Here is a 27,408-nt window from a genome sequence, read left to right as displayed (position 1 = left end):
AGGAAATAGGGTGCTCCATCCAGGAGCAAAAACTGAGGGAGTGTAGTGGGGAAGCAAAATCTATGGGGGCAGGGGACATGAAAATGTATAATGATTATTTTTTGGTATTGTATTTTTTGGTATTTTGCATTTATGTATTCTCCCCTGTCCCTCTCATCTACCCCATCTGTGCCACCTTCTCCCCAGTCCCTCTCATCTACCCCCTTGTGCCACCTTCTCCCCAGTCCCTCTCATCTACCCCCCTGTCCCACCTTCTCCACAGTCCCTCTCATCTACCCCCCTGTGCCACCTTCTCCCCAGTCCTTCTCATCTACCCCCCTGTCCCACCTTCTCAGTTCCTCTCATCTACCCCCCTGTGCCACCTTCTCCACAGTCCCTCTCATCTACCCCCCTGTGCCACCTTCTCCCCAGTTCCTCTCATCTACTCCCCCCCCCATGTGCCACCTTGTCCCCAGGCCCTCTCATCTACTACCCCCTCTGTGCCACCTTGTCCCCAGGCTCTCTCATCTACTACCCCCTCTGTGCCACCTTGTCCCCAGGCTCTCTCATCTACTACCCCCTCTGTGCCACCTTGTCCCCAGGCTCTCTCATCTACTACCCCCTCTGTGCCACCTTGTCCCCAGGCTCTCTCATCTACTACCCCCTCTGTGCCACCTTGTCCCCAGGCTCTCTCATCTACTACCCCCTCTGTGCCACCTTGTCCCCAGGCTCTCTCATCTACTACCCCCTCTGTGCCACCTTCTCCCCTGTCCCTCTCATCTACCCCCCTTGCACCATCTTCTCCCCTATTCCTCTTACTTGTCATCCTGCAGCCCACTTCCAGCACTGGGTTTATATGTATTTAAAAATCCAAATTTATATAGTGTATGTCGTGTAAAGTACAGGAAATAGAAAATTTGTCATTTTCATATTCATAATCTATGATTTCTATTTTCCTCCACATAGTGTCTATTGCAAAAAATACAGGTGTAGCCAAGGGCTCTTATATTTCTTCCCTATAGTGAGAGAAATTTGTATAGGTTACACCTGTATTTTTGAGGCTACCAACTACACAGCAATACAAAAGAATTCATTCAGTAAAGTGCTAGCCACATCCCCACATTAGGTTGGCCACACCCACTTGGCAAATGTCACTCCCACTTAGATGGGGGGCGCCGGTGCCCTGTCTCGCCCAGGGCACTAAAATGTCTAGTTACGGCACTGGTTTTAGGGACCCCTCCAACTAGGACTGGAATCAGGTTGTCCTAAACTGCCTCCAAGTTCAGTGCTGTGTCTGGGAACAATATGATTCTGATCCCATTGCTATTTATTCCAATACAAAATTAGTGTCTTATTTGGGGTGCCATGGAAACCATCACTTTCAGACTTCTTCCCAAAAGGGGAGAGCCAATCTACCTTTCTCTGGAATATTTACATTAACAGGTCACTGATGTGTATTAGGTCCACCCTGCCCTGACATGACCCCCTAAGAAAAAATAGTTTCTTCCCAGCTGTGAAGATACTGGATTTTCTGGCTTAATTCTACCCACTTCACTCTGGCTGGCCACCCATGGTGGCCTTTCTAGGCCAGGGAAGCCTACCCAGTACCTTCTAAGGTTCTTTATAGTCACTCAGGCAAATGAAGTTAGAAAAGTACAACAGTATGTTTATTGTAACAAAAACAATCACTAGAATATTATGTACACACAGTAAATAAATGCCAGGCAGGTTCTCCACATCATTTGTCCCTTATCCCACTAGCTTAAGGAGTTAGTCACGTCGCTGTCCAGAGTTGACGACGCATGGATCTGCCGATGTATTTCACTGGTAGAGCCACTAGCAACTCTGCAGCTACCAGCCATCATTTCCCATAATGAACAACACCTCCCCCCTGGAGTGGCTCTTTTATATCTAGGGTCAAATTTCCACAGTGCTTTTCCCTCCCTGGGCAAACTCCCGGGTCTCTCCCTGTCAAACATTGGTGAGTCCTGGACTAGGGGGTTGGAGAGGGGAGTGGCGATGAGCTGTTATTCCACAGAAACTCCCCTGCCATATTGTAGACCAAACTTCTGGAGTTGTCTTGTGAGAACAATGGATACTAATTAGCCCCCCCCCCCCATTTGCTTTGAAAGACAGAGAAACAGATTTTTGCAAGTGAAACTAACAAACTTTTTTCTGGTCATAAAGAGACAATCACCCTCTGGTCATTCAGTAGTTAAATAATCACCTTTAAAACTACTGAATTAAATCTGGCATCTAGTACAAGTTATTCCAATCATAATAAGAACATATTCTTATTTACATTCAGCATACAGAGAATTAAAATTTGGACAATGTGGTTTTTAGAGTGAAAATCACTAAGAACAGAATACCAATAATGGCATCATATAGTAATTGGGATTGCAGTCAGCGAGACTCAATAACTACCATTCTGACACCTTTGCCAGTCTATTGACATTTAAGGCAAAAGGGTATCTCTCATGTACCTGATAAGTCTGCTGTCACCTCATTTCTGCTGTACTTATGTCATTGCAGCCATGTGATCATAACTCAGCAGTTTGTCTGGTCTTGGTGTGTTATTGGCCTTGGTCACTGTTGATATCATTATTAGTGTCGGGGTTTTTTTTATCTACAGAAGCAGCTGTGTTTTTGGCTGATCACTGGGCTCTGTAGCCATAAGGCAGCCATTTTATTTTTACTGTCCTTTTGTTCTGATTATAAAGTTGGAGGAGCTAATTTTAATACAGGAGCAGGAGTCTAAGGTGCAGGTTTGTTCTTTGTAAACTTCATACAATCTATCTTTTGTGAGTTTCTTCCTCAACTTAGCTGCCTTCAGTCACCTATCTCTCTGCTTTCTCTTGGACACATTGTTGCCTTGTTGTTACCTGATTGTTATCGTTCTGTTTTTTTTACTTTTTCTGCTATTCTCTTAGTATACAGAATTATCACTTTCAGGAGTTATAATTATTTCTTAGAACAGCCCTGCTTACTTTGCTGTGCAAATTATGGTTTCTATTTAGCATCATTTTTGTAAAATGAGTATAATATTTAGCTATATCCTAAAACATGGATATGTATTGGTGTCTTATGGATGGTCCAGTTTCCTTTCACAGTCCAAAAGCATACTGATTGGTTAATTGGCTCAAAATAGAACCACATGTGTGTGCGGGGGGGGGGGGGGGGTGGGATTAAGATTGAAAGCTGCAATGGGGCAGGGAATAATATGAATGACTACATATCTTTTATACAGCATTGCATAATATGATTGGCACTATATAAATAAATTATAATACCAGTGTTGGGCAACCGGCGGCCTTCATATGCTGATTGCCTGTGGTCTTAATGAGGCAGAACTTGGGGCAGCTGACTTCCGCTTTATGTGACCTCCTCTGCACATGTCAGTGAGGTCACTCTGCATACCTGGAGGAGGGAGGGAGTGTAGTGTGCTTCTCTTCCTTCCTCTGTGTGGCCCCTTTGAAGGTCCTTTTGTGCAGCCCTCCAGCTATGTCAAGTTGCCCATCACTGTCCTAGGCCATCAGCTGCAACTACTTTACAGTTAAAAGTAATTCACAAAAAGAGCCTTCCATTTTGCAAGCCTATTCCTTATTAATCAGACTCAAAGTAGTGCTGAGCGAATGCCAGTATGCACCCTCCTCCATGTCATTCTCACAGATGAAGCTGTTGGTGCTCATTTGGCATAGTGAATAATCAGCTGCAGAGTTGAGAAAGAATAATTGTTGTGGAAATCACCTGTTCCCTAAATTAATGTCCTTTTCATGGGTAACTGCAGTTAAAAATCATGTTGAATAAATAAAGTTTACAGTGTGCACTAGACGTTCCTATTGACGGCGTTTAAACCACATGAAATTATGAAATTGTTTTGGTTGAGGGGCCTTGCACATTGTGTGTACCTGTTTTTTTACTAGCGTTATCAATAAAAAAGATATCTAGTTATTAGACTGTGCAGTGTCCTTATAATGTGGTAACATACTTCTCCAAGTTCCTGAGAATGGAGTGTTATAGCTTTGGGGGAGATTCATTTTCCAGGTGCAAAGAAGCATGAGCAGAGATTGTCAAATCTCCGCCTCAAAGTCACAGACGTTCCGGACACACTTTGCGGTTAATTGAATTTCCCCCTATGTGTTTTTTATTTCTGTTTTGATTTAATAATCGCCAGAACCTTCTGATAAATTAATATAAAGAACAGTAGAAGTGTTCTGGCTTATTTAATAATGCAATGGAAAAGCCAAGTGCAGACATCAGCAACTCAGTAACAGTTTTAGGAGATAAGCTTTTTAAAACTTTTCAGCACTTACACTTAGTTAGCAAATTATTATTATTGTGTGGTTTTAGGCGACAAAAATGGTCTGCAGCGCCATACATAGGGTTGAATAGCGTACACAATTACAATATTACACAAACGGCTATGAATAATACTATAATAATTACAGTTAGAAGAGTCTGTAGTATTGCAGGTTAGTAGATTGTGAGCATAAGTGAAAGGTATTACACAGGTATGAAGTTGCCCTGCTTCTTTCTCTGGTGTATGGTTCGTTTCTGGGCATGCGCAGTGTGATCTTACACAAAATACTGCACATGGGCTGTGTAGGGGAGGGAGAGTCAAAGATAATGTCTGCTTTATCATGGCATTTGACATTTCTAGTGCTTAGTTTGGAATTGCCTATGTTAATCACAACCTTCTCAATCAACATTTACAAACTGGTGGTTAGTTCCACTGCAAACTCCCTGCCCACATGTATAATTGCTCTACAGTCAGTAAAAGTCCTTTTTTTATGTACGTTTTGTCTGTCATTTATTGGATATATACACTATATGGACAAAAGTATTTGGACGCTGGACTATTACACCAACAGGGACTGTAATGACATCGTATTCAAACACATATACAGTACTTTAGTATGGAGTTGGTCCCCCTTTTGCTGTGATAACAGCTTCCACTCTTCTTGGAAGGCTTTCCACAAGATGTTGGAGTGTTTCTGTGGGAATTTATGCCCATTCATTCTGTAGAGCATTTCTGAGGTCAGGCACTAATGTTGGACGAGAAGCCTGGCTCGCAATCTCCCCTCCAGTACATCCCAATGGTGTTCGATGGGGTTGAGGTCAGGGTTCTGTGCGGGCCAGTCAAGTTCTTCCACACTGAACTCATCAAACCATGTCTTTGTAGTCCTTGTACACTGGGGCACAGTCATGTTGGAATAGAAAGGTCCTTCCCCAAACTGTTGCCATAAAGCTGGAATCGTAGCATTATCCAAAATGACTTGGTGCACTTAAGCATTAAAATTTCTCTTCACTGAAAATAAGGGACCTAGCCCAAACCCTAAAAAACAGCCCCATTCCATTATCCCTCCTCCACCAGGCTCATGCATAGTGCAGTTAGGCAGGTAGCATTCTCCCGGCATCGCCAAACCCAGACTTGCCCATCTGGCTGCCAAACAGAGGAGCGTAATTTGTCACTCCAAAGAACACGTTTCCACTGCTCCACAGTTCAATGTCTGTGTGGTTTACACCACTTCATCCAACGCTTGGCACTGGTCTTTGTAATGTGATACTTGCATGCAGCTGCTCGGCCATGGAAACCCATTCCATTAAGTTCCTGCCGCATAGTTTTTGTGCTTACATTAATACCAGTGGAAGGTCGGAACTCTTCAACTATGGAATCAGCAGAGCATTGGCGACTTTTACGCACCATGTGCCTTAGCAGTTGTTGACCCCACTCTGTGATTTTGCGCGGTTTTCCGCTTTGTGGCTGAGTTGCTGTTGTTCCTTAATGCTTCCACTTTCTAATAATATTACAGTTGACGTGGAATATCCAGCAGAAATGAAATTTCACAAACCATCCTATTGCTAAGGTGGCATCCTATCACAGTACCACATTTAGTCACTGAGCTCTTCTAGACAACCCTTTTTGTATCACAAATGTTTGCAAATGGAGACTGCATGACTAGGTGCTTGATTTTATACACCTCTGGTAACGTGTCTGATTGAAACTCCTTAATTCAATAATAGATGTGGCCAAATACTTTTGTCCATATAGTGTATATGTAGAGCGTGTGCACATGATTTAGTGTGTGTAATCTCCACTTGTTCACAGAGGGAATAATATAATGCTAGTCAGCTAATCTTTATTTTTTAGTCATCAACTGATTGGCACTCCTCTCTAGGATTTCTACTTTTAGACACCATTGATTGTATCATTGTTTTGTATTTTATTCTTCCTTAGAAGAATGCTGAACCAATACTGCATTTTTTAAAATTCTAGTTTATACCCTTAAATAGCACACCCAGACAGATATGTGCAAATTTCAGCATAATACTGAATTGTTGAGGGTTTTTTTGTGTTGTGTTTTATTTTTCAGACCTATGTGGAAATGCTCTTTGACAGATTCTCAAACTTATGCTACATTTATTTTTTTTCTGATTTATTCATAGCCTTACTGACTAGCTAAATTCAATAAGGACCATGATATGGCTTCATGCTATTAAAACCGCTTTTCAGAATTTTTCTGAAGGAGCACCTTGTCTTATATTTCTTTTCTTAGGTCAAAAAAGGTGTATACATTAATTCGGTTTACTTAAAGAATTGAAGGGATACTTTCTTTCCACTTTACTGGCATCCACGCCTTCTTTCTACTCTTTATAACATTAAAGAAGTTTTGAATACAAGCCTTGTTTAGATTAAACTAGTGTCTTCTCTGGGCCAAGGTGATTTTTTTCCATTTCCGGCACATTTAATTGAGTTTAGTCTGTTTTTCAAGAAAACAAAAAACAGGAACACACTTTAAGCACTAAAAACATAATAAGCACAATAAAAAATATTTATATCGTACGTACTATATTATAATATAATATTTGTAATAAACAAGAGGTTCTTGGTACACATTTTAATGTTTTTTAGTGCTTAATGTGTCCTCCAGAATATTGGTTTCTAGTTTTTCTAGTCTGTCACAACACCCCTTATTTCTTTCTGGTTTCTATTTCAGTCTCATCAGTACCCAAAAGGGACAGTTAATTTTGCTTGATTATGGACCTCATGGACCTAAACATCTTCTTAATGGAGATTGAGTCCGTGTGGTCAGTCTTGTTACCAGTGGTGACTATAACGCCTTGTTATACACTTAAGGATGTCTACCTTCGTATTTCCCTATGAAGGGTGCACAAGGCGTTCCTGTGTTTCGTGGTGGGCAAGGACCAATACCAATTTTGAGTTCATTGTTTTGGACTAACATCTGCTACCAAAATGATGGCACCTCTGGATCTCACATTCATCGAAAATATCGCAATCCTTCCTTACCTCATCGACCAGCTCCTTAGAGCCACCCCCCCCCCCCTAGAATAGGCAACAGTTTATGTCCACTTGACTGTGTAGTAAATGGAGAGGCATCGAGATACACCAAGGTGTTATTCATAGGCATCATCTTTGATTACGATCTTCTCCAGGTCTTACTTTCAACCAACCAGTTTCCAGAGCCTTGTCAGACAGCTTCAGTCAACCTGTTCAGTTTTGGCTCACTTTTGCAGGCAATTGGAACCATAGTCCCACCAGTGGAGGTTGTTCTGCTTGCTCATTTCCATCTTTGAGCTCCTCAGAGAAATCTTGTGAAGGGGTGAGAAAAGTTTCAAACACTAGACCTACATCCATAAGTGTTTGCTCAACTGGTGACGTGTGGAAAATCCTGATGTGGACCTGCAGGGCTTCTCCTCTAAATCGCAATGCACCCCAATAATGTATCCAGTTACAGGATCTTAGTCATGCCTCATCATTACCATGGGAGCTTCATTTGATTTTCATTCTATCTATTTTATATGCTGGCTCTGTTTCCCAGAGCACAGAGGAAGGAGGTACTGCTGGAGACATGGTGGGCCTGTTTGCGTAAACTCTGTGGTAGTTGAATATTGAGGCCTTGATCTTGTGATTCAAAGGTCTTTTACAGTCCATAAATCATACAATGTTCCATGTCCCTAAGCTGATATCATTCAAGACTTATTACATTATCTGGAAATGTTCTTTCCTGGATGGGTGGCTTTCTACTCAGAGCTGGCATATCTGATCACTCTTCCTTTACCATCTTTAACATGGGTATGGTGTTGCTCTGTACTGTTCCTGCATGCTTGTCTTAAGGTACTTTGTGGCTTTCTCATAAATTAGAATTTATTCAGCTGCTTACTGCCTGATATTACTTTGTGAGGGTTCTAGAAAGCATAATTGCTTCCAGAGTGACAATTTTTCAATTGGTGTTTGGCTGTTAGGCTGGCATATGTGCTATCTGGCAGACTGTCATTTCTATTTATCTAGGGCCCCATGGACTCTTCCTGGCCTTTGAAGCACTGAAGTTTGCACAGTAGACTAGGTAGTAACTTTGGTCACACTTTGTGTGCACACCTCAGGTGAAGCAAGGTCAGAGTGAAAGGTTCTGCAAGCAGTTTCCTCTTAGGAATCATATCTCCCAAATTAGTTCATTTTGGGATGTCCCCATTTAGAGATCCCAGACCTGCTATCTGGGATATTTTCTTTTTTTTAGTTGCCCTGTTGGCCTGGTACTTGGCAGGTGAACTCTCAAGTTAATCTGTACAGGTGAAACTTACTCAGATTCTGAAAGTTATTAACATCATTAACTACATGTTTTATACAAACAGATTTTTGGTACATTAGTTAGAAAATAATTTATAATGTTTTTTGGGTTGTTTTTTTTTTTTTTTGCTAGTCATTTTGTATAATTTCAAAGACTTTGTATTCAAGGGATATTTAGGTGTAGTTACTTATTGACAAATCACTTTGAAATCGCATGAACATACTTTAAAAAGTAAATCTACATTGTTCCAGAGCTGTTGTCATTTTCACTTTATCCCTAGGCAGAAACAGAGCCAAAATGATTCACAACACTTATACTAAACAAAGCTGAGGTTACAGCATGCACATTTTTATCTTTGCTAGCTTATAAACTAAACTTAATGTTCATGCTAAAAATAAAGCAAAGAATATTGGCTTAGATGTCTCATAGATTTTGGCTAAAAATATATTTCATTTGGTCTTGCATTTCAATTAACGTGCAGACGCAGGAGCTGAGATAAACTAGTTTCATAAAGCAAAATATTTCCTGATCGGTAAAACATTTGAAAATAATACATTCGTCACTATAGTTGGAATAACATAAATGGCACAGACACATGGCACAATTAGTGTTATGATTGATTTGTTTTTGTTACAGACAGTAGCAATGTGATGGTTATCAAGGACACTTCCCTCTTCAACAGATTTATGTATTCAAGCATAATTATTTATGTAATTGATTTATCAGATATATCATGTTAGTCATTTATAAATTGTGCAAAGAATTTTTAATGTTAAAACAAATCTGTTTTTCTCCCTGTCAGTCAAGGTAGAGATCTACAGATATGTACATGGAATTTATCAGAAGGAAGAAATGAAGCAACAGACTCTATTGCTTTAAATAGTGTTGGTTTCTGTAAATGTTCTTTATTAAATAGAGAACATTGTCTATTAGCAATGCCAGGAAAAGAGAGTTCACAGGTAAGAAATTCCCATATTAGTTTCCTACATATTATCATCATTTATTTATATAGCGCCAACATATTCCGTAGCGCTTTACAATTGGGAACAAACACAGTAAATTAATAAACAAACTGGGTAAAACAGACAAAGAGGTGAGAAGGCCCTGCTTGCAAGCTTACAGTCTATGGAATGTTGAATCTTAATTATTTTAAAATGGTTATTGTTTAAAAAGGGACTTTTGGCTGTGTGGTACAGACCATCTGTTTATCATAAAGTAGGTTTTGTGTGTATTTAGGAAGGGCACGGTGGCTAAGTGGTTAGCACTTCTGCCTCACAGCACTGGGGTCATGAGTTCAATTCCCGACCATGGCCTTATCTGTGAGGAGTTTGTATGTTCTCCCTGTGTTTGCGTGGGTTTCCTCCGGGTGCTCCGGTTTCCTCCCACACTCCAAAAACATACTGGTAGGTTAATTGGCTGCTATCAAATTGCCCTTAGTCTCTCTCGGTGTGTGTGTTAGGGGATTTAGAATGTAAGATCCAGTGGGGGCAGGGACTGATGTGAGTGAGTTCTCTGTACAGCGCTGCGGAATCAGTGGCGCTATATAAATAAATGGTGGTGATGATGATGATCATGAAGGGCACTCAAGTCTCAAGATTTTGTCATGTTCTCTGGATATTTTGGAGAAGCCTCAAAGACAGGTTGTGTGTATGTATGTATGTGTGTGTGTGTAAATACACAGTATGAGCCTCCCCAATGTCTGGAGAACTTGACAATGTTATGAGTCACTGTATTTGTCCTGAATACACATAGCAGTGCTTTACTTTGAAACTTGTCCACATTAAGAACAAAGTAGCTGTCTCTACGCCCTATTACTTGCATTGTGAAACCAAGTTAAACATCTATTAATGTTAGCACTAATGATGGATTTAATAGCACTGCAAATTATATGCATGTCTCCTGGTTATTTTCTCACTAACTTTTTATTCACCTTATTCCCTAAGAATGCATCTGAGCTGAAGATTGTAAAAATGTAATGTTCAGCGAAAAAATATCCCATGCAGAATAAGCCAATGTATGTTATGATCTACATGTAATGTTCATTGGTTGCATATTGATCAGCTATTGCATGTTAAACATATATCATGTGCTGTGTGTCTTTCAATGCGGCAGACTACATATACTCTGTACAGCGCTGTGTAATATTATTGGTGCTATATAAATAAATATAAATAAATTATAAAGAGAACTAATGGATACTATACATCAGCAGCAGCTATTTACATAGCGCCACTAATTCCGCAGTGCTGTACAGAGAACTCACTCACATCAGTCCCTGCCCCATTGGGGCTTACAGTCTAAATTCCCTAGCATGCATACACACACACACACACACACACACACGTCAATTTAATAGCAGCCAATTAACCTACTAGTATGTTTTTAGAGTGTAGGAGGAAACCCACGCAAACACAGGGAGGACATACAAACTCCACACAACATATATGTGTGTGGTCGCTTCTGTCTGCAATAAACAACCACCAGTATTAGTTAGACATACATAATATGATATCATCATCATCATTTATTTATATAGCGCCACTAATTCCGCAGCGCTGTACAGAGAATTCATTCACATCAGTCCCTGCCCCATTGGAGCTTACAGTCTAAATTCCCTAATATATACACACACACACACACACAGACTAGGGTCAATTTTGATAGCAGCCAATTAACCTACCAGTATGTTTGTGGAGTGTGGGAGGAAACCGGAGCACCCGGAGGAAACCCACGCAAACACGGGGAGAACATGCAAACTCCACACAGATAAGGCCATGGTCGGGAATCAAACTCATGATTTCATTGCTGTGAGGCTGAAGTGCTAACCACTAGGCCACTGTGCTGATATGTGTTATTTATTGTGCATGGCAAGAACATATGCAAATCAAAATAAGTTTTAACTAGATTGGTGAAAAGTATTAGTAAAGCAAGGAGTATTATCATTGCATCTTGGAAACCTGGATTGTGCAGAGACTATAATTGTCATTTGGATAAGTCTTTACTTATGGTGCTTTATATGCCTCTTGCAGATTTAGCACAACAGCACAATCGTGTACAAGCCCCATGATGTGTTTACACTTTACCCCACCAGCCTGCAATTTATAGCAAGTGAATGGTACCAGATTAGTGGTGCGATATGTCGAGTCCATTGCGCTGCCAGGGTCTCCAGATCATGATGTTAATCCAAAGAAAACATGCCCCGCTTGTACTGAGAACGTTGTTAAAAACTGCTTGTAACACCTTGAATTGTAACTAGTGTTTTCCGGCACTGTGACGGCCTAACAATTCCTCGCTCTAATACTTAAGGTTGAGATTAGCATCTAGTCTCGGGTAGTCTCTTTTCTTGGCTGTTGCAATATGGGCAGGAATTTATTCGTTTATGGCTACAGTTATGAGTTACACACCGTTCCCAATTTATGGCACCAAATGCATTTATAAAGATTATTAGTTTGTGAAAGGGCGTACCCGTCATTTTAGGCTATTGTAGCCATACAAGAACATTAGAGGCCTCTGGCAAAGCTAGCAATTATTTTTCTTAATTAGTAGCACTCTTATAAGCATACATATTCTCTTAAAATTAAGGCTGGCTCCTGTCTGATCTGTAGAGACACAAGTGATGAGATAAGATTTTTATTTTAGATTGCTAAATTGCCTATCTTGGACTGACATGTATGTACAAAATGCAGTCAGAAAACTTCCCATATTGGGAGTTTCATCAGTACACGCTTTCCAAATATCGTCTTAGAGTTACGTCTGACCTTCACCTTGTCTCGTCTCTGGTAACCACCTCTCACTTGCGCCTACAAGACTTCTCCCGTGCTGCTCCCCAGTTATGGAATTTCCTACCACACCCAATCAGGCTTTCCCATTGCCTTCAAATCTTTAGACATTCTCTAAAAACGTATCTCTTTTTTAAAGCTTACAAAATGTTCCTGCGCTGGAACATTCTGTGTTCTTTTGTTCATATTTGTTGTGGGTTATCACTTCCCCATATCCAGCTGCAGTCAGATCCAGGAAAACTAGTTTACATTCTGTAGCGCCTGATTTTTTTTCTTTTGTTTCTTTTTTAAAGCTTGCCTTATCCCCTGATCATACTGTTCTCACAGCTGTCCCAATCTCCAGTCTTAGGCCAAACTCACTCCTCTTTTTTTCAGATTGCCCTCTTCCACTTAGTGCCTTTTACACATGTCTGCATTTTCTGCCTTGTAAGTCCTTGTTTTATGTATGTCCTGTTTTGCCTTCTGTACGGTGCTGCGGAGCGCTGTGGTGCCTTGCAAATCTACAATAATCGTCACCCAGAAACAAAAAAAGAGAAAAACTTCAAACAAAGGTGTGTAGTTAACAGCTATTCCACATGTAACATTAAATAAGTGTTGTGAAGTTTTTGTCAGTAGGTTGTTACATGAAGGAATTATGGTACAAAAGATACAATATGAGAAATATACATAAAAATATATAAATAATTTTATCTACTTTTACTTAAATCACTGGCATCTTTGATATACTAGTAGACTGAATATAAATTACAACTGGTTTCTGAACCCAGGTATATTTGGTGGTCAGTGATACAGTGCGCAGGGCGAAATAAGGGTATGCAAATCAGTCATCCCGAACCTCTCCATCATACATGCCATCTTTGCTGCAAACTGTGGTGTATACGAAGATGTACTTCTTCCAATTGAAAATATATTGTCCTCTTATAAACTTTGCCTTTTTTAGATGTGAAAAGTAATGTGCACATTTTGTTTTTGTTTTGTTTTTTCAGGTTCAGGTTTTGGACCTAGTATCCAAAAAAATAATGAGCTCTATGGATCCTGCTACTGATAAATGGGGAATGGCAATGTGCATGAAGCTTTGGCAGGTTAGCTTTCTGTTCAACAAATATGATCTTTTTAAAGTTGCTACTATAAGCTAAGTAGCTTCCCAGCTAAAAGTGATCACATGACACCGAATCTAGCAATAGCCATATCTCCCATATAGGTGGAACCATTTTATAGAAAAATCCTATAAATGTCTTTTTTTTTATTGCATGTTAACTTGGTGTGGTAAGAAAGCAAGTCAGCAGTAGTAGTATTTCCTATAGCTAAATATTTAAATTATTGCAAGGGTTTTCTAGCATAGAGATATAATATACTCAGAGTAGAGTTAGTATACTGATAGACGTAGCAAGCAGAATAGTCTAGGTTAACCACATATTTTCAGATGCTAATAATTTAGGATTGGTAATACTGATTGGCATGAAAATGGGCATATGGAGAGAGATTGTCAGGGAGATTTTTGAAAATGGCAAGAGAAACCATTTAGTAAATTTTGAGATAAAGTAGATTAAAAAATAGTAATATTTTTTCTATCAAATTGACCCTAGTCTATGTGTGTTAGGGATTGTACACTGTGAGCTCTGTTGGGGCAGGGACTGATGTGAGTGCCAAATATTCTCTGTACAGCGCTACGGAATTGGCGGTGCTATATAAATGATGATGGGCCGAGGTGATGGGAAGTGTCTGAAGTTTACGTTATCAGGTTAATACAACAGTAGTTGCGTTTCTGACATTAGACAGAAAATAAATATATTTTTATACGGGAGAGTGAGAGACTGACTTGCATTAAAATAGAAACAAGTTTACATTTTGGCAGGCTGGAAAATAATTTGTAAGACCGAAATGGAAACCTGCCTACAGACATACCTTGGAGGTCACCCAAAATAAATGATTTCTTGCCCTGGTGAGGACTAGTGTGGAAGTCAACCAGACCCCATAACAGTGCTCACCTGTTAACAAGTTCAATAAAATTATTAGATTGATTTTATTTAAGACTCCCTCCCCCCCCAAAAAAAAATAATTAAGATATTACCAAAGTATTTTCAAGAAGTTATAGCATTTAAAGTACCAAAGAGTAATTTGGCTTCATTTTGTTCATATTTTTGCATCTGATTTATTGTTTAACAGGCCACGTAATTGTTCAGATAAAGAAACCTGTTAATAATCACAGATTTTGATTTGCTTACTGGAAAGTACATGATGTTTTGTAAATGTGCTGTTGAAAGCTTTATGGCCTCCAGGTTTTTTGCATAATTGTCAGTTGTAGAAAAGAATCAGGTAGCAATAAGGAATGCAGAGATTAAATATTTCTTTAGCAAGCTTACTAATGCACTTAAAATAGACAAATAGTAAATAGCACAACCCAAAATAGCACAGCCCCATCCCCCTTTTTTTAAAAAAATAATTGTAATGAAAAAAAGGGAAATGGAAGACAATAAACACAAGGAATGAAAGCGATTGACACCTAATTATTTTTTTTTTTGCTTTTTTCTTTGTTGTTTTTTTGAATGTCACTATTTAATTGTGTTTTTTTTTTTACTTGTAAACACAACTAGCATAACTGCAGGCTCTGGATTGTTACAGTTCCCGTTTTACTCATCCCATCTTGGACAACTTTTAAATGAATACAGACAGCAGTGTGTTGAGATAGCTAATCACACTGGGACTGTTCTATTACATAAAAAAAAAAAATCCTAGAAATACTTTATCTTGCAGAAGTGCAACTGGAAGGTACATAAAAATCACATAATTATACAGCTGGGTACACACATATGCCCCCTGGTCTCTGGCAATTCAAGTCCTTTTGTGGGGAATAAAACTTAGTGCACCCTCTTGCAAAACAGGGAAACTCTCCTGCAAATGGGCCCTATTTACCCGTTTCTTATCTAAATAATCCCATTCCACAAAATGAAAACTAATTTGTGCACTTCAGTGCAAAACTGGGCACACTTGAGTGCCTAATATGCACTTGGCAAAGGACGTTCTTTATCCACCCAACTCTTCTCATCAGCCTGTGCAAACTTTTGGACCTCCACAGATTCTGCCTTCTTGGACCCAACCCTGATATTGGTCCCATCTACCTTATAATAATATAGCATAACAATGGTAAAAGACCATGTTCCATAGTAATTGTTTGCCATGCATCTATCCTTCTATCCGGAAAATTCACATGCTAAAATATTGACAATGGAAATTTTGTAGGAGAAATGTTCAGGGGGATGTACAGCCAATGTTCTGAGAGATTTTTTAAAACTGAACTTTGTCATTTTTAAGCTTTTTCATTGAAAAACTAAAGACTAACAGGAAAGTTATCCATGATACATTACAATTAGCCAATTGATGGTTAGAAATGGAGCGCTTTCCAGTAATCCTATACAGAGGGCACAATTCCTGCTGCTGCCGCAAGGAAGGATCGCTCCACTGCAGTCTTCAGCAATAATGTAGTTAAGGCAGAGTGCTGAAGAAAGGAGAAAATTCCATAGATCAAGTGCATTCAATAATACTTTTTTTTAATTAAAATAAAAGAATCACATTTGCAATAGCCATGTAAAATACAGGCTTCAATTGGTTAATCCTGGTGTACGCTACTACGCGTTTCAGAAATCTTTCCTCATCTGGTACATTTGAGAACACTCCATATTGCCTTCTTGCTACACCACATATTTATAGGCCAATCATTAATATGACAGCCCTATTTGCTTTTTAAAGTGGCACCTTCTATTTTAATTATAAAAACCTATAGTACCAATATCATATTGCACATATAATCCATATACCGTTCATCTCAAAATATATGAACCCCTTTACAGAAATGCATACATACATCATAAGAACACAGTGTAACTTTGGACCTTGCCAAACCCATGTTGCATTGTAGGGGGAGCTAAATGTAAAATGTGTTGGCAGATTTATAGTTGGGGTAGTGCATGTCTTAGCTTTATTTTTACAATGATGTTAAAAGTTGATCTATCAAGTATTTGTGCGCTACATTAAAATACAGCAAGTTTTTAACTTATGTGCAAAACAATAAACTAACTTACACCCTTTGCATTGTGACATGGTTTTGTCCAGGAGAAAACTTACTATTTTTTTTTACTTTTTTTCTTTCTTTTACCCACACACCCTGTGTACTAAAAGCATATTTTAGAGATAAGGTGTGTTTGGTTATCCTTATTAATGGTGATTTTAATGGATGGATCTCCATGAAATCATGCTAGCTAAGCCAGATGGGCTACCGTTAGTTTTAAAACATCTGGTGGATGGAGAAAATAGCTCCCTTTGCATGGTGTATACTTCGCAAAGATCTCTTTTACTCCTCTTACCATTACACTGGGATTTTAGAGGCAGTGCTATTGGCTGGCTTTTGAGTCTGGGAACTGACTGTTTATGTTACGAGAAGTTTATGTATCTAAAGTTGGATTTTTAAATAATGCTTTTTTTCCTATACTTTTCAATTGAGTTAAAAAAGCGATCATTTAAGGAAAAAAACATCATTACCTGCACAGAAAAGAGCACTGTTGTCACTGTTACGAAGAACATTTCAAATATTATGTCACTGATATCACACATCATACCTTATGGCATCAATGATTAGATCAGCAGTTGAAAATATTATGTCAATATATGCAAGATCATAATTAGTAACAAAACCCTTAGATTTAATTGAAAAACACATTTTGCTGAATATACAAGAATACAAATATATTTTACTACTACTATTTTTCCCTCTATTATTTGAAACTAAATGGGTCATCCAATGCTGGTGAGAAGGATGCCAGTTTCTATACTATGAACACCAGGCTGCAGGGCCACTTTGTGTCTCTGGCTCGATTAAGGAAAGTAAAGCAAAAAAAAATTGTAACTGTTCACCTGGGCAAAACCATGCTACATTGCAAGGGGAGGTAAATTTAAAATGTGGAGACAGATTTATAGTAGGGATAAGGCATGTCCTAGATTAACTTTAAATTTTAAATAAAGCTATCAAGTATTTGTGCGCTACATGAAAAAAACAGTCAGTATTTAGCCTATGTGCAAAATAATAAATTTATTTGCACCCCTTGCATTGTAACATGGTTTTGTCCAGGAGAAAACTTTTTCAATTTTTTGCCTTACTTTCCTTAATGAATCAGGCCCTCTGTGACCAAGTCTATAAAGGTTGTAAATTGGCCATGGCAAGAGTTAAACATGTTTAAAGTAGACAGTGTAACTCTATATCTAGGAAGGCACGTTGTTACCTTTGTAGGAATAACATTTTTGACAAGAAACTTAGTTTAGGTAAAAATAAGGTTCTCTTAAAAGCTGATTTGCTTGCATCTGCACGATTATCCAACTCTATTGCACTGGGAGTTATTTATTTTTTTAGCATTTCTTTTTAGCTTGTCTCTGTGCACTAGGCCTCCCTTGTCCCATCCTCAAATACATTCTGCCTGGCTTCCCTTCCCCTGACTGCGTAACCTCAAACCATATTTTTATACCAGAGGTGTCCAAACTCAGTCCAACAGTTCAAGATGCCAGGATGGGCTCTCCTTTCCTCTTTTTCCCTTGCTAACACCCTCTTCTTTTCTCCTTCCCCCTGCACCTTTCCCCTTCCTCTCTTATCTTACTAAGATCCAACCCCCCAATCTCCTTTTCCTGTCCCCTTTTTTCTCTTTACCTCTACCTTCATTGTTGGGGGTTTTTCATAATGATCTCAATAATTTTTTATTGCCTAATTGTTCTTTGCAACTTTGTCTCTTTTACTGTTAAAATTTCAAAAAACTCCCTAATAAAATGTTTTAAAAAAAAAACCATGTACAGCTGAGTTAATCTATTTGACTGGATCATTAATTATCCCACCTGTTTCTACAGACAGAAATCCTGAAAACATGAACTGTTGGTAGCCCTTGAGGATTGAGTTTGGACACCTCTGTTCTATAACCTCAGTTCCAAAATTTGACCTCATCATAATTCCTCCACATTGTTCCCTTGTATTTCACATACTATGTATGTTCATGTATCTGACTACATTCATCAGTAGCAGCAGCAGCTATTTATATAGCGCCACTAATTCCGCAGCACTGCACAGAGAACTCGCTCACATCAGTCCCTGAATTTGAGTAAATGATGTTTACTGGTATCACTTAATATCTGCAGTTAGTGGAGTCAACTCTTCAGTAATTATTAATGTGTATTGTAGGAATAAAATATCCCTACTTTATAAGGAGAGTTTGCCACCTCTAATTTAAGTTAACAGGACCGTATCCATGACCAACGTAAAACTCAGGTCAATTATGTAATTTTGATCAGTGCATAGTGATGTAACCATGTATGTAGTAAAAGTAGAGCATACCCTATACTGAATGTAACAAGCATTAGAAAATACCTTGGAAAATATATATCTTGTGGACCCATTTCTTTTTTTTTTATTGAAAAAGTAACTATTTGTATAAAGATACAAAAAACACAATACATTGCATTCAAGTGTACGCAGTAAAAACATAATTATTCATACATTTTAGTACAATACAAGGTATAAAATACAAGATATAACATCCTACACTATACATCAAGTACTGCACTAACCATACAAACTTAAACAATATAACATTTCAAAAAAATAATGGATGTGAGGGGATGGTGGGTGAGAGGGGTAGGATGGGGAAGTCACAAGCCTGAAGCTTTATTGAGGACAGACTCAAATATGGGAAGGGTGCATAAATAAGGCATGACATTCAATAACACTTCAAACAGTGATAGGGGAAGCACAAGCCAAAGGTTTTAATGATAAAAACACACATAGGGGGAGAAGGAGAAGATGGAGACAACAATCAATCATCCTCTTCCTCAGGACTGTCAATGGTGTTATAGTCTCTTAGCTGGCTGTGGATCAGCCTGCGACAGTCCTGGATGGTTATCTTCTCCCGCTTCAAATTGAGGCGATTCCTGGCAAGCCACATAGCATCCTTAAAACCGTTCATAAGGCGCCAGGCCTCCTGGATTGCTCCAATGGTGTGGGTCCCAGGAAATAATCCATAAAATACAGAATGGTATGAAAGGCAAGTCCTGGGCATACTGTCCTTAAGTTCATGTTCCAAGGCATCCAACAGTGCCTGTGCAGTGGGGCAGTCCCAAAAAATATGCTGAGCTGTTTCCCTTCTGTTGAGGGGGCAGTGATTATATCTGCACAGGTTGTGGGAGTGCATGAATGTCCTGAGAGGCAGACCGCCCTGGATAGCCATCCATGCAATGTCCTTATGTCTATTAGTCAGCCTTTTAGAGGCCACATTCTCCCACACGTGTTTTGCTGTAGCAACAGGGAGCCCTGGAATAGACTCCATAATGTCTTTAGCTCTGATGAGCTTGTGGACAGTTTTTGGCTTCCACAAGTCTGATTTAAGTCCCTCCAGATGGTGCTCCCTCACAAATTGTCCAACATCCCGGTAAAACCAAGGTGTAGTCCAGTTTTAAGGGAAGGAGCTGTCCCACCCAAGGGTCCTCCAAGGAGGCAGGAGGAAAAAGCGAGACAAGGACTTCCCAAAAGAGCAAATCTTCTTTTCAGTAAGAGTTATGCGGATGTAGTTACAAACGAAGAAGGCTCGCAGCATGGTGGTTATATCTTTGATCCCTTTCCCACATTTGAGGGACTCCTGGTACATAACCAACCACTTCACTCTGCCCATTTTGGAGCCCCAGATGAAGTGGGAGACTGTCCTCCTGATGGTCTTGCAGACGGCAGCAAGAAGTAGCCAAGCTTGGACCGTGTACTGCATAATGGGAAGGATCTCGTTGCGCGGTACCAGTGCTTTACCTTAGATGATAACGTCTCTGAGGCTCTACAAGCCAATCTTTTGTCTGACTGTCCCCACTCGTCTCTTCCCAACACTTCAGGGCCGCCTCCTCTCCACCAAACCAGACTCCAAGAATTTTGATGAATTCCGACTTGATTGTGAAGGGGAATGCAGCGGGGGATGACAGGTGCCACTGCCCGAAGAGCATCAACTCTGACTTTCCACAATTGACCTTTGCCTCTGAAGCTCGGCCGACGTTCTCGCAGGTCTGAACGAGTGCTGTCACCGAAACTTTGACAAGTTTAATAACCATAGTGTAGTCTCTTCCGGATTCTGTTAATGTGTATTGGCTAAATGGATCTTGGTGCTCAGTGGAAGTCTGGGCCATTGTCTTAGGTTTTTTTTTCTAAAAAAATAAATAAAAAAAATATTCTTTTGAGCTGTTCAAGAAAAAACAGGAGTATATCATTTTGATGTTGTACTGCAATATAAGTATTTGTATTAAGTACAGATTGCCACTAAAATGGAGAAGGGTTATGGCGCAAGCAAATAGGTGAAGATGCTGATGAAAGTGTAGTATACTGCAACAGGATGCATATATATCAGCGAGCACAAAGCTCGACATACGTCACCTGGAATGGGGTGACAAGTGGTCTCAATGTAAATAGTACCGGATAGATGATGGTACAATACAATCATCATTTAATGCTCAACAATTTCAAAACGGTGGCTCAGCAGGTACCTTGCTGAGTGTCTATTCAAATTACATATACAATAGTAACATGAATCTTTACCATCCGTAAGGATAATGAATAAAACATGGACCATACACAATTGAGAAACCTACCTATCACGGAGAAGGGCACCTTATATAAATCCTTCAAAGGAATCCTGGGCCATTATTGTTATCCCTGAAGAAGCCTGTTCGGTGAAACGTGTTGGCTACACGCTTACACACATTTTTCATATCGTGGCATTTACACCGCTACGAAAGAGGATTTCCTCCACTTCAGGCGCATGCGCACTTGGATTGAGGCGCAGCCGCGACCTCTCCGCTTCAGATGAGACTACACATCGCCTCACTACTATTCACGCTGCTGGACACAGCAAAGATTTTGAAATAGGACCCGGATACCATCCCTTCCAAGGGTAAGTCCTTTATCTGTTGCACCACAAACTTGTACTCCTGGACTGAGCGCATTCGCTCCACTGGATCACTTTTGGATGTCAATGTTGTATCGGATCCACTCGTCCTAATGATTAACAGAGACTTTATCCCTATGGACTTTGCACACTTACTAGTGTACTAACCGGAGTTACAGGTGGACAACTATCTCTTTGGCTGTGATTCAGTTTATGATTGTGTATGGTCCATGTTTTATTCATTATCCTTATGGATTGTAAAGATTCATGTTACTATTGTATATGTAATCTGAATAGACACTCAGCAAGGTACCCTCTGAGCCACTGTTTTGAAATTGTTGAGCAATAAATGCTGATTGTATTGTACCATCATCTATCCGGTACTATTTACATTGAGACCACTCGTCACCCCATTCCAGGTGACGTATGTCGAGCTTTGTGCTCGCTGATATATATGCATTCTGTTGCAGTATACTACACTTTCAGCATCTTCACCTATTTTCTTGCGCCATAGGGGACCAGCTTTTCTATATATTTAGCCACTTTCTAGGGTTGGGACTACCCTTTTACTCCGTCCCCCAGGCAGCAACACTCACCTGCATATCAATAGGGAGCGCGGTAGCTCACCCCTTTATACTCTACAAAACATATCGTGCCTAAACACACACAGATTTTGTTTTAAAAAAAATAAATAATTAAAAACTAGCTTATTCTATTTACAAATACCAATACATTTTAACAACCCTCCCTCTTCCAGATAATAAGGCAAAGGTGGGTAAAGGTAAACATTGTTTAAACTTGACATTTTATGTACACTAGGTCTGTTGGATTTTCCACTCTTGAGTATTGGTGGCTCAGCTTTTTTTCCTTTTTTTGTAATCACTTACAAGTGTTGGAAAGTAGTGTTCAACTCTTCATATCACAACCGTAGTCATTTTATAAGTGAGCTGTCGCCATTTCGTTAGTTATTTTCTAGGGACTCATTTATTTTGTATTTATAAGCATGGTAAAATAATGACAACAGTATTTTTTGTGAATGCATTAAGAGAACAAATTCATCCAGTCATTCTGCTGAGTGCATGAGGGCTACAACATAACAAGCTAAGGCTTTAAACCTGACATTCCCCTGGGATATTTATCCTGGCTTGACCAGTTCCTGTCTGACTGGTTACTATAATTCACTCTGGTGAGATGATGAATCCTTTTCTCTGAAAAATGACACATTATCCACTGAAGTTCCATCTCCTTGGAGTTATTTCAGAGGCTAAAATAAATGAGGTGTCTGGTCAAAGTGTCCTACCCTTTGACCTCTGGCATCATTAATCAAATCAATATCTGATTGGTTATAGTAATGGCCAGACTATGTTAATCCTTAAATAAATGCATCTATATGAAATAAAATGGTCACTAAACATCAATGCAGAAACAAAGCCCAATTTATTGTAAAGATGATAAAATAGTCTTGGTGGAATCATATTGGTGTAATTCTATACTTCAAATTATACAGTTCACTGAACAATGTGTAGTTTGGGCTATTTTGAGCTTATTTAATGGAAGGTTACTCTTAGAAGTAAAATGTAGTTTATTAAGGTATATGTCCTGTGTCCACTCCCATTTAATTGTATATGTAGGCTTCTGCACATTTATAATGTAGTACTGACCATTGATCAATTTTATACACTTTATCTCTCGTGTATTTACCTCAATGGTTGTTTATGATCATTAACAAAATAAAAAGATGCGACTCTCACATTTCCGTGTGTAAGACATTTGTTTAACTCCTTGCTTTTCAATGTTGATCTATGTTTTTATTTTCTTTGACAGCCTCAAACAGGATCTAGCCCTTTGGTTATTGTTGGCTATGAGGATGGCTCAGTGGCCCTATGGAATGTGTTAGAACACAGATTGATGAGTAGGCTCATGTGCCACAAGGAGCCTGTTATAAGCCTTGACTTTGACTGTGTGAATGCCAGAGGGGTCTCGGGATCCGCTGAGAACATATTGAGGTCCTGGGCCCTTGATGAACAGCAGAACCTCAAGGTAAGACATCCAATCTCTTCTGGTTTACCCAGTCAGCTTTTGCATTTGTTTGAAAACTTAATTAGTAAAGTATAGTAAGTAGCCCTCTCATAGCCAATTAATCACTGACTGTTTTCAGTTCAAGTGTCCGGGATGAGTTATTTGATACATGGTGTGATTTTTCTGTTTGGTTTTGTTTTCAACATTTTTTTATTTTAAAAAAAGTGCTCATGTACCTGTAAGCATTGTCTCTAAGGGGATTTTTCATAGTTTCATATTTTACATTTACATGACAGTCAATGTCCTCTATTTACCTTCAGTTATTTGTCATCAGTGTAACTACTGCATTGATCATGTTTATATACAGCACAGTTTTTAAGACACAGCGTTCCTCTGCTTTGAAATGTGCATACATCTCTCCATCTAATTATATATGTAGGCTTCAACACAGTTACATTTGATCAATTCCATGCACTTTATCTTGCAATTTTTACCTAAATGGTCTTTAGTGAGCATTAATAAAATAAATATATCTGCCTCCCACATAAGTGATAGGGATAGTGAATGATTTCAGTTTTCCTTTCCCACTCATCCATTAATAACTCAAAGCAGATGTGGGAATGCTACATTCCAGGTACCTGAGCTAATGACATCATGTAGAAATCAACACAGTGGCTTGCTGGTCTTGTGTTCCAATAGGCAAGGTTTTGTGTAATCTTTCCAATAGTAGAACCCTGGGCTTCAGTCCAATTCCAGCTCTGAATTCCAGCAAGCAATACGAAGACAATGCATCAGGATAGTTTATATTAGCTATATTCATAGCATCTATTTATCAAGTATGCATCTCTTTTCTGCATAGTACCACGGCATGCTATAGTAGTTACAAAATAACACATGAAAGCGTTAAAGACAAACATAAGCATTAATTGCTGATGTCCTGCTAAGCTTGAAGGCCAGTGTAAATAATGTAAAAAAGTCAAATCTATATGCATACTTCTAAACTTAACACTGTCATTTGTTTTTGATATTGCACCTATTTTAATGTATTTGCATGTAAGGTAAGTGGCCAACATAATTTTTAAAAAAATGATTGTAAATATTGGCCGTTCCCCTTCCCGTCTGTCAACAGATGTAAGTTCTGCCAGAGAAGTTGAGTCTCAAGAAAAAGAGATCTCATTTTTCTGCATTGGTTAGAAGTATTAGAAAACATACAGCATAAGCAATATCATCATTGGATGAAGTTTTAGTCTAATGTTTTTGTTCTATTTCTGGAGACTTATAAAGTACAAGAGCTTATCAATCCAGGGATTGCTGATGTCGCAATACGGCAGGACAAGAAGATTTTGGCTACAGGTGGCTGGGACTATCGTGTTCGTGTGTTTGGGTGGAAGAAGATAAAACCATTAGCTGTCCTACAATACCATTCTGCAACTGTGCACTGTGTGTCCTTTTCAGATCACATTATTCCTGAAGAAAGATTGCTAGCTGCTGGCTCTAAAGATCAGCGAATTAGCTTATGGTCCGTATATACACAAGCTTAGAAAAGCAGCAGTTTTACACAGACTTTCACTGTATATTTTGTTAAAACTATCAAGAAACTATCTGGATTAAACGGGAGCATCCATCACATCTTGCCTATTATGCTTCTTTTTTTTTTTTTTTTTTGCTGTATGTAACAAACCTGTAACGTTTCTCTTGTATTAATTCCTGTACATGACAGCATGTAAAGTAAGTGTTGGGACACTGTGTCCATTCCTACTGTTATTGAACTCCACACATTTCACTCTGCTTCTAAACTTTTACATATTGTCACATTTTGAGGAGTTGATGTTGCTTCTATGCTGGCATACTTACTATGAGTACCCAGCCAAAGTACATAAAGGAAGTGGTATTAGAGGAAAGCTCATTAAACCAGTCTGTTACCACCAGACTGCAGGTTCAGGTCCATGTGCTCAGAACTGATTGTTGGCTGATTACCAACTCAATGTAAGTATAGTCAAACATAGTTTATAGAAGTATTGCATTTAACTTTTAAGATGATTACAAATGCTTCTCGTTTTCAATGTAGGCAAATTTAATTAAAAAAAATAAAAAATTGCCCATTGGTTACAAAAAGTTTGACATGTCTGGTATGATTACATTGATTCAATCACGACAAGTATGATTTGAAGGAATGTATATGACTTGTTCTTCCTTCACAACTTTCAGCATTGCATCAGTCTGCCATTTTACATTTTAGAGTACAGATTGGAGAGTTCTATTCATATGATATGAAGAGAAGTCACACTTCAATTGTTAATGTAAGGCTAGAGGTTTTTCCTTCATAAGTAAAATGGAACAATCTATGTCATCATCCATATATGCAAATGGTAAACCAAGTAACCATGTAGGTGATGCCTGTACTATTACATTAGTTTTAGATGACAAGTTCTTCTCTTTAACCCTTTATTTTACAAGCATTGAAATCATACACCATCTAGTGATCAATACTGGAACTTCTGAAACAACTGACTACTGTAAACACTTATTTAGATGTTGCTTGAGAGCAGGGTCGGATTAACAATGGGCCTGCAGCCCCAGGCCTCTCCATAGAAATAGGCCCAGGCCAGCCGGGGGGAGGGGGGGGGGGGAATATATATATATATATATATATATATATATATATATATATATATATATATATATATATATATACATATATATATAATTTATTTATTTTGTGAAGGCACCTGGCGCAGGGGAGGGAGGTTTGGGGTGATGTGCAGGGTGGTGATTTGGGCTGCCACTGGCGGCTTCCCTGGTTGCCAGTGGGCGGTCCCATTTTTGGGGAGCAACAGGCAGCCAATCGTGAGGCTGCCTGTTGCTGAGTGGGTTGACCGTTGTGCCAACAGGGGCTATGTGTGACTCTTGCTGTACAAACTTTCACCTAGTCCCAGACTGAGGTCACTGACGCTCAACACAACAGGTAGGAAGAATCTATTTTTAACAGGCGATATGTGACAACAGGGATATGTACAAATATAATATGCATGTGTGAATGGCACGTGTGTATTACCATAGGGATCAGTTCCTTTTCTTACAAAGAAATTACCAACTTTTTAAATGACGATTATACCCTGGTGCCACTGACAGTTAACTGTGTTTTACTATTTGTATTTTGAAGTCTGCTTACATGTATGAACACTTGAAGAAAGTCAGCCTGCTGTATCTGTGGTAAAAAATACTTTCAAAGCATACGAAATGCTTTGAGAATTCTTTATTATTTCTGGATTGATGCTATACATATGGTGAGGATTGGACTGACCCGGGTGACACTTTAAACCAGGATCCGCTGCATGGTGGAAATATGCATGTTACAGATAAGCTGTTTATAATACCTTTTAAATTGATAGCGATAAATCGCTGGAAGATTCCTGGAGTGCATACAGATAAGCCAAAGAAAATGTTTTCACTTTGGTACGAGCATACACTTGAAGTCGGGATTGGTGCACTCGTGTGATAGTGTAGTATCATCAACAAACTGGACAATCTTTGGTTGTTTATATCTCTCTATTTTCGGTCATTCTGGTATGGAACATGATATAAGAACTTGAGAAACTTCGGAAAGAGATCTCTTGACATGGCTGAATAATTCAACTGTCTGGTACTCCTTAATCCTTATTATTTTAGATATTAGATGGTATCTAGTCGATACTACACTATTGGGCACCATATTTCCTCTTTTTTACTCCTAGATTCCTCCAGAAACACAGTCTTGTATTATTGGGAAGTGGCTGCCGTCTGCAAATTGACAAGTGGTGGGACTGTATTGACTGTATCGACTAACAAGGGATCCAAATACAGAACTTTTGCACCAAATTGTGTCTGTTTATTACTTGAAAGAATAGTTATATATAACAATTTGGCTATTTGAGTTGCTAGGAGGTATGAAAATAACCAACCGCTAATAATCACGTTCTCACACATTAACTGCAGTCTGTATCGAAAAAAATATTTTGCTCTCTGTATTGGGTGGCGGTCATAAGGTTGCCCGCTGTATTGGGTTGCGGATCACAAGGTTGCCTGCTGTATTGGGTGGCGGTCATAAGGTTG

At 39.1% G+C, this 27,408-nt stretch overlaps 1 protein-coding gene across 2 annotated transcripts in view; it reads left to right on the top strand.

Moving 5' to 3' along the window:
* GNB1L (G protein subunit beta 1 like) overlaps nucleotides 1-24,945 on the top strand; it is a 28,786-nt gene extending 3,841 nt beyond the window's left edge. For both annotated transcript variants that reach the window (XM_075216542.1, XM_075216533.1), the window contains exons 4-7: nucleotides 9,373-9,529; nucleotides 13,336-13,431; nucleotides 23,122-23,337; nucleotides 24,591-24,945. In XM_075216542.1, coding sequence (XP_075072643.1) covers nucleotides 9,373-9,529; nucleotides 13,336-13,431; nucleotides 23,122-23,337; nucleotides 24,591-24,857 — 736 coding nt within the window. In that variant the 3' untranslated portion in view covers nucleotides 24,858-24,945. The remainder of the gene's footprint in view (nucleotides 1-9,372; nucleotides 9,530-13,335; nucleotides 13,432-23,121; nucleotides 23,338-24,590) is intronic.
* The last annotated feature ends 2,463 nt before the right edge of the window (nucleotides 24,946-27,408 follow it).

Source organism: Mixophyes fleayi, chromosome 1 (genome assembly GCF_038048845.1).
Source record: "Mixophyes fleayi isolate aMixFle1 chromosome 1, aMixFle1.hap1, whole genome shotgun sequence".
In the NCBI taxonomy this organism is placed as follows: domain Eukaryota; kingdom Metazoa; phylum Chordata; class Amphibia; order Anura; family Limnodynastidae; genus Mixophyes; species Mixophyes fleayi.
This window is presented reverse-complemented; position numbering and strand designations above follow the sequence as displayed.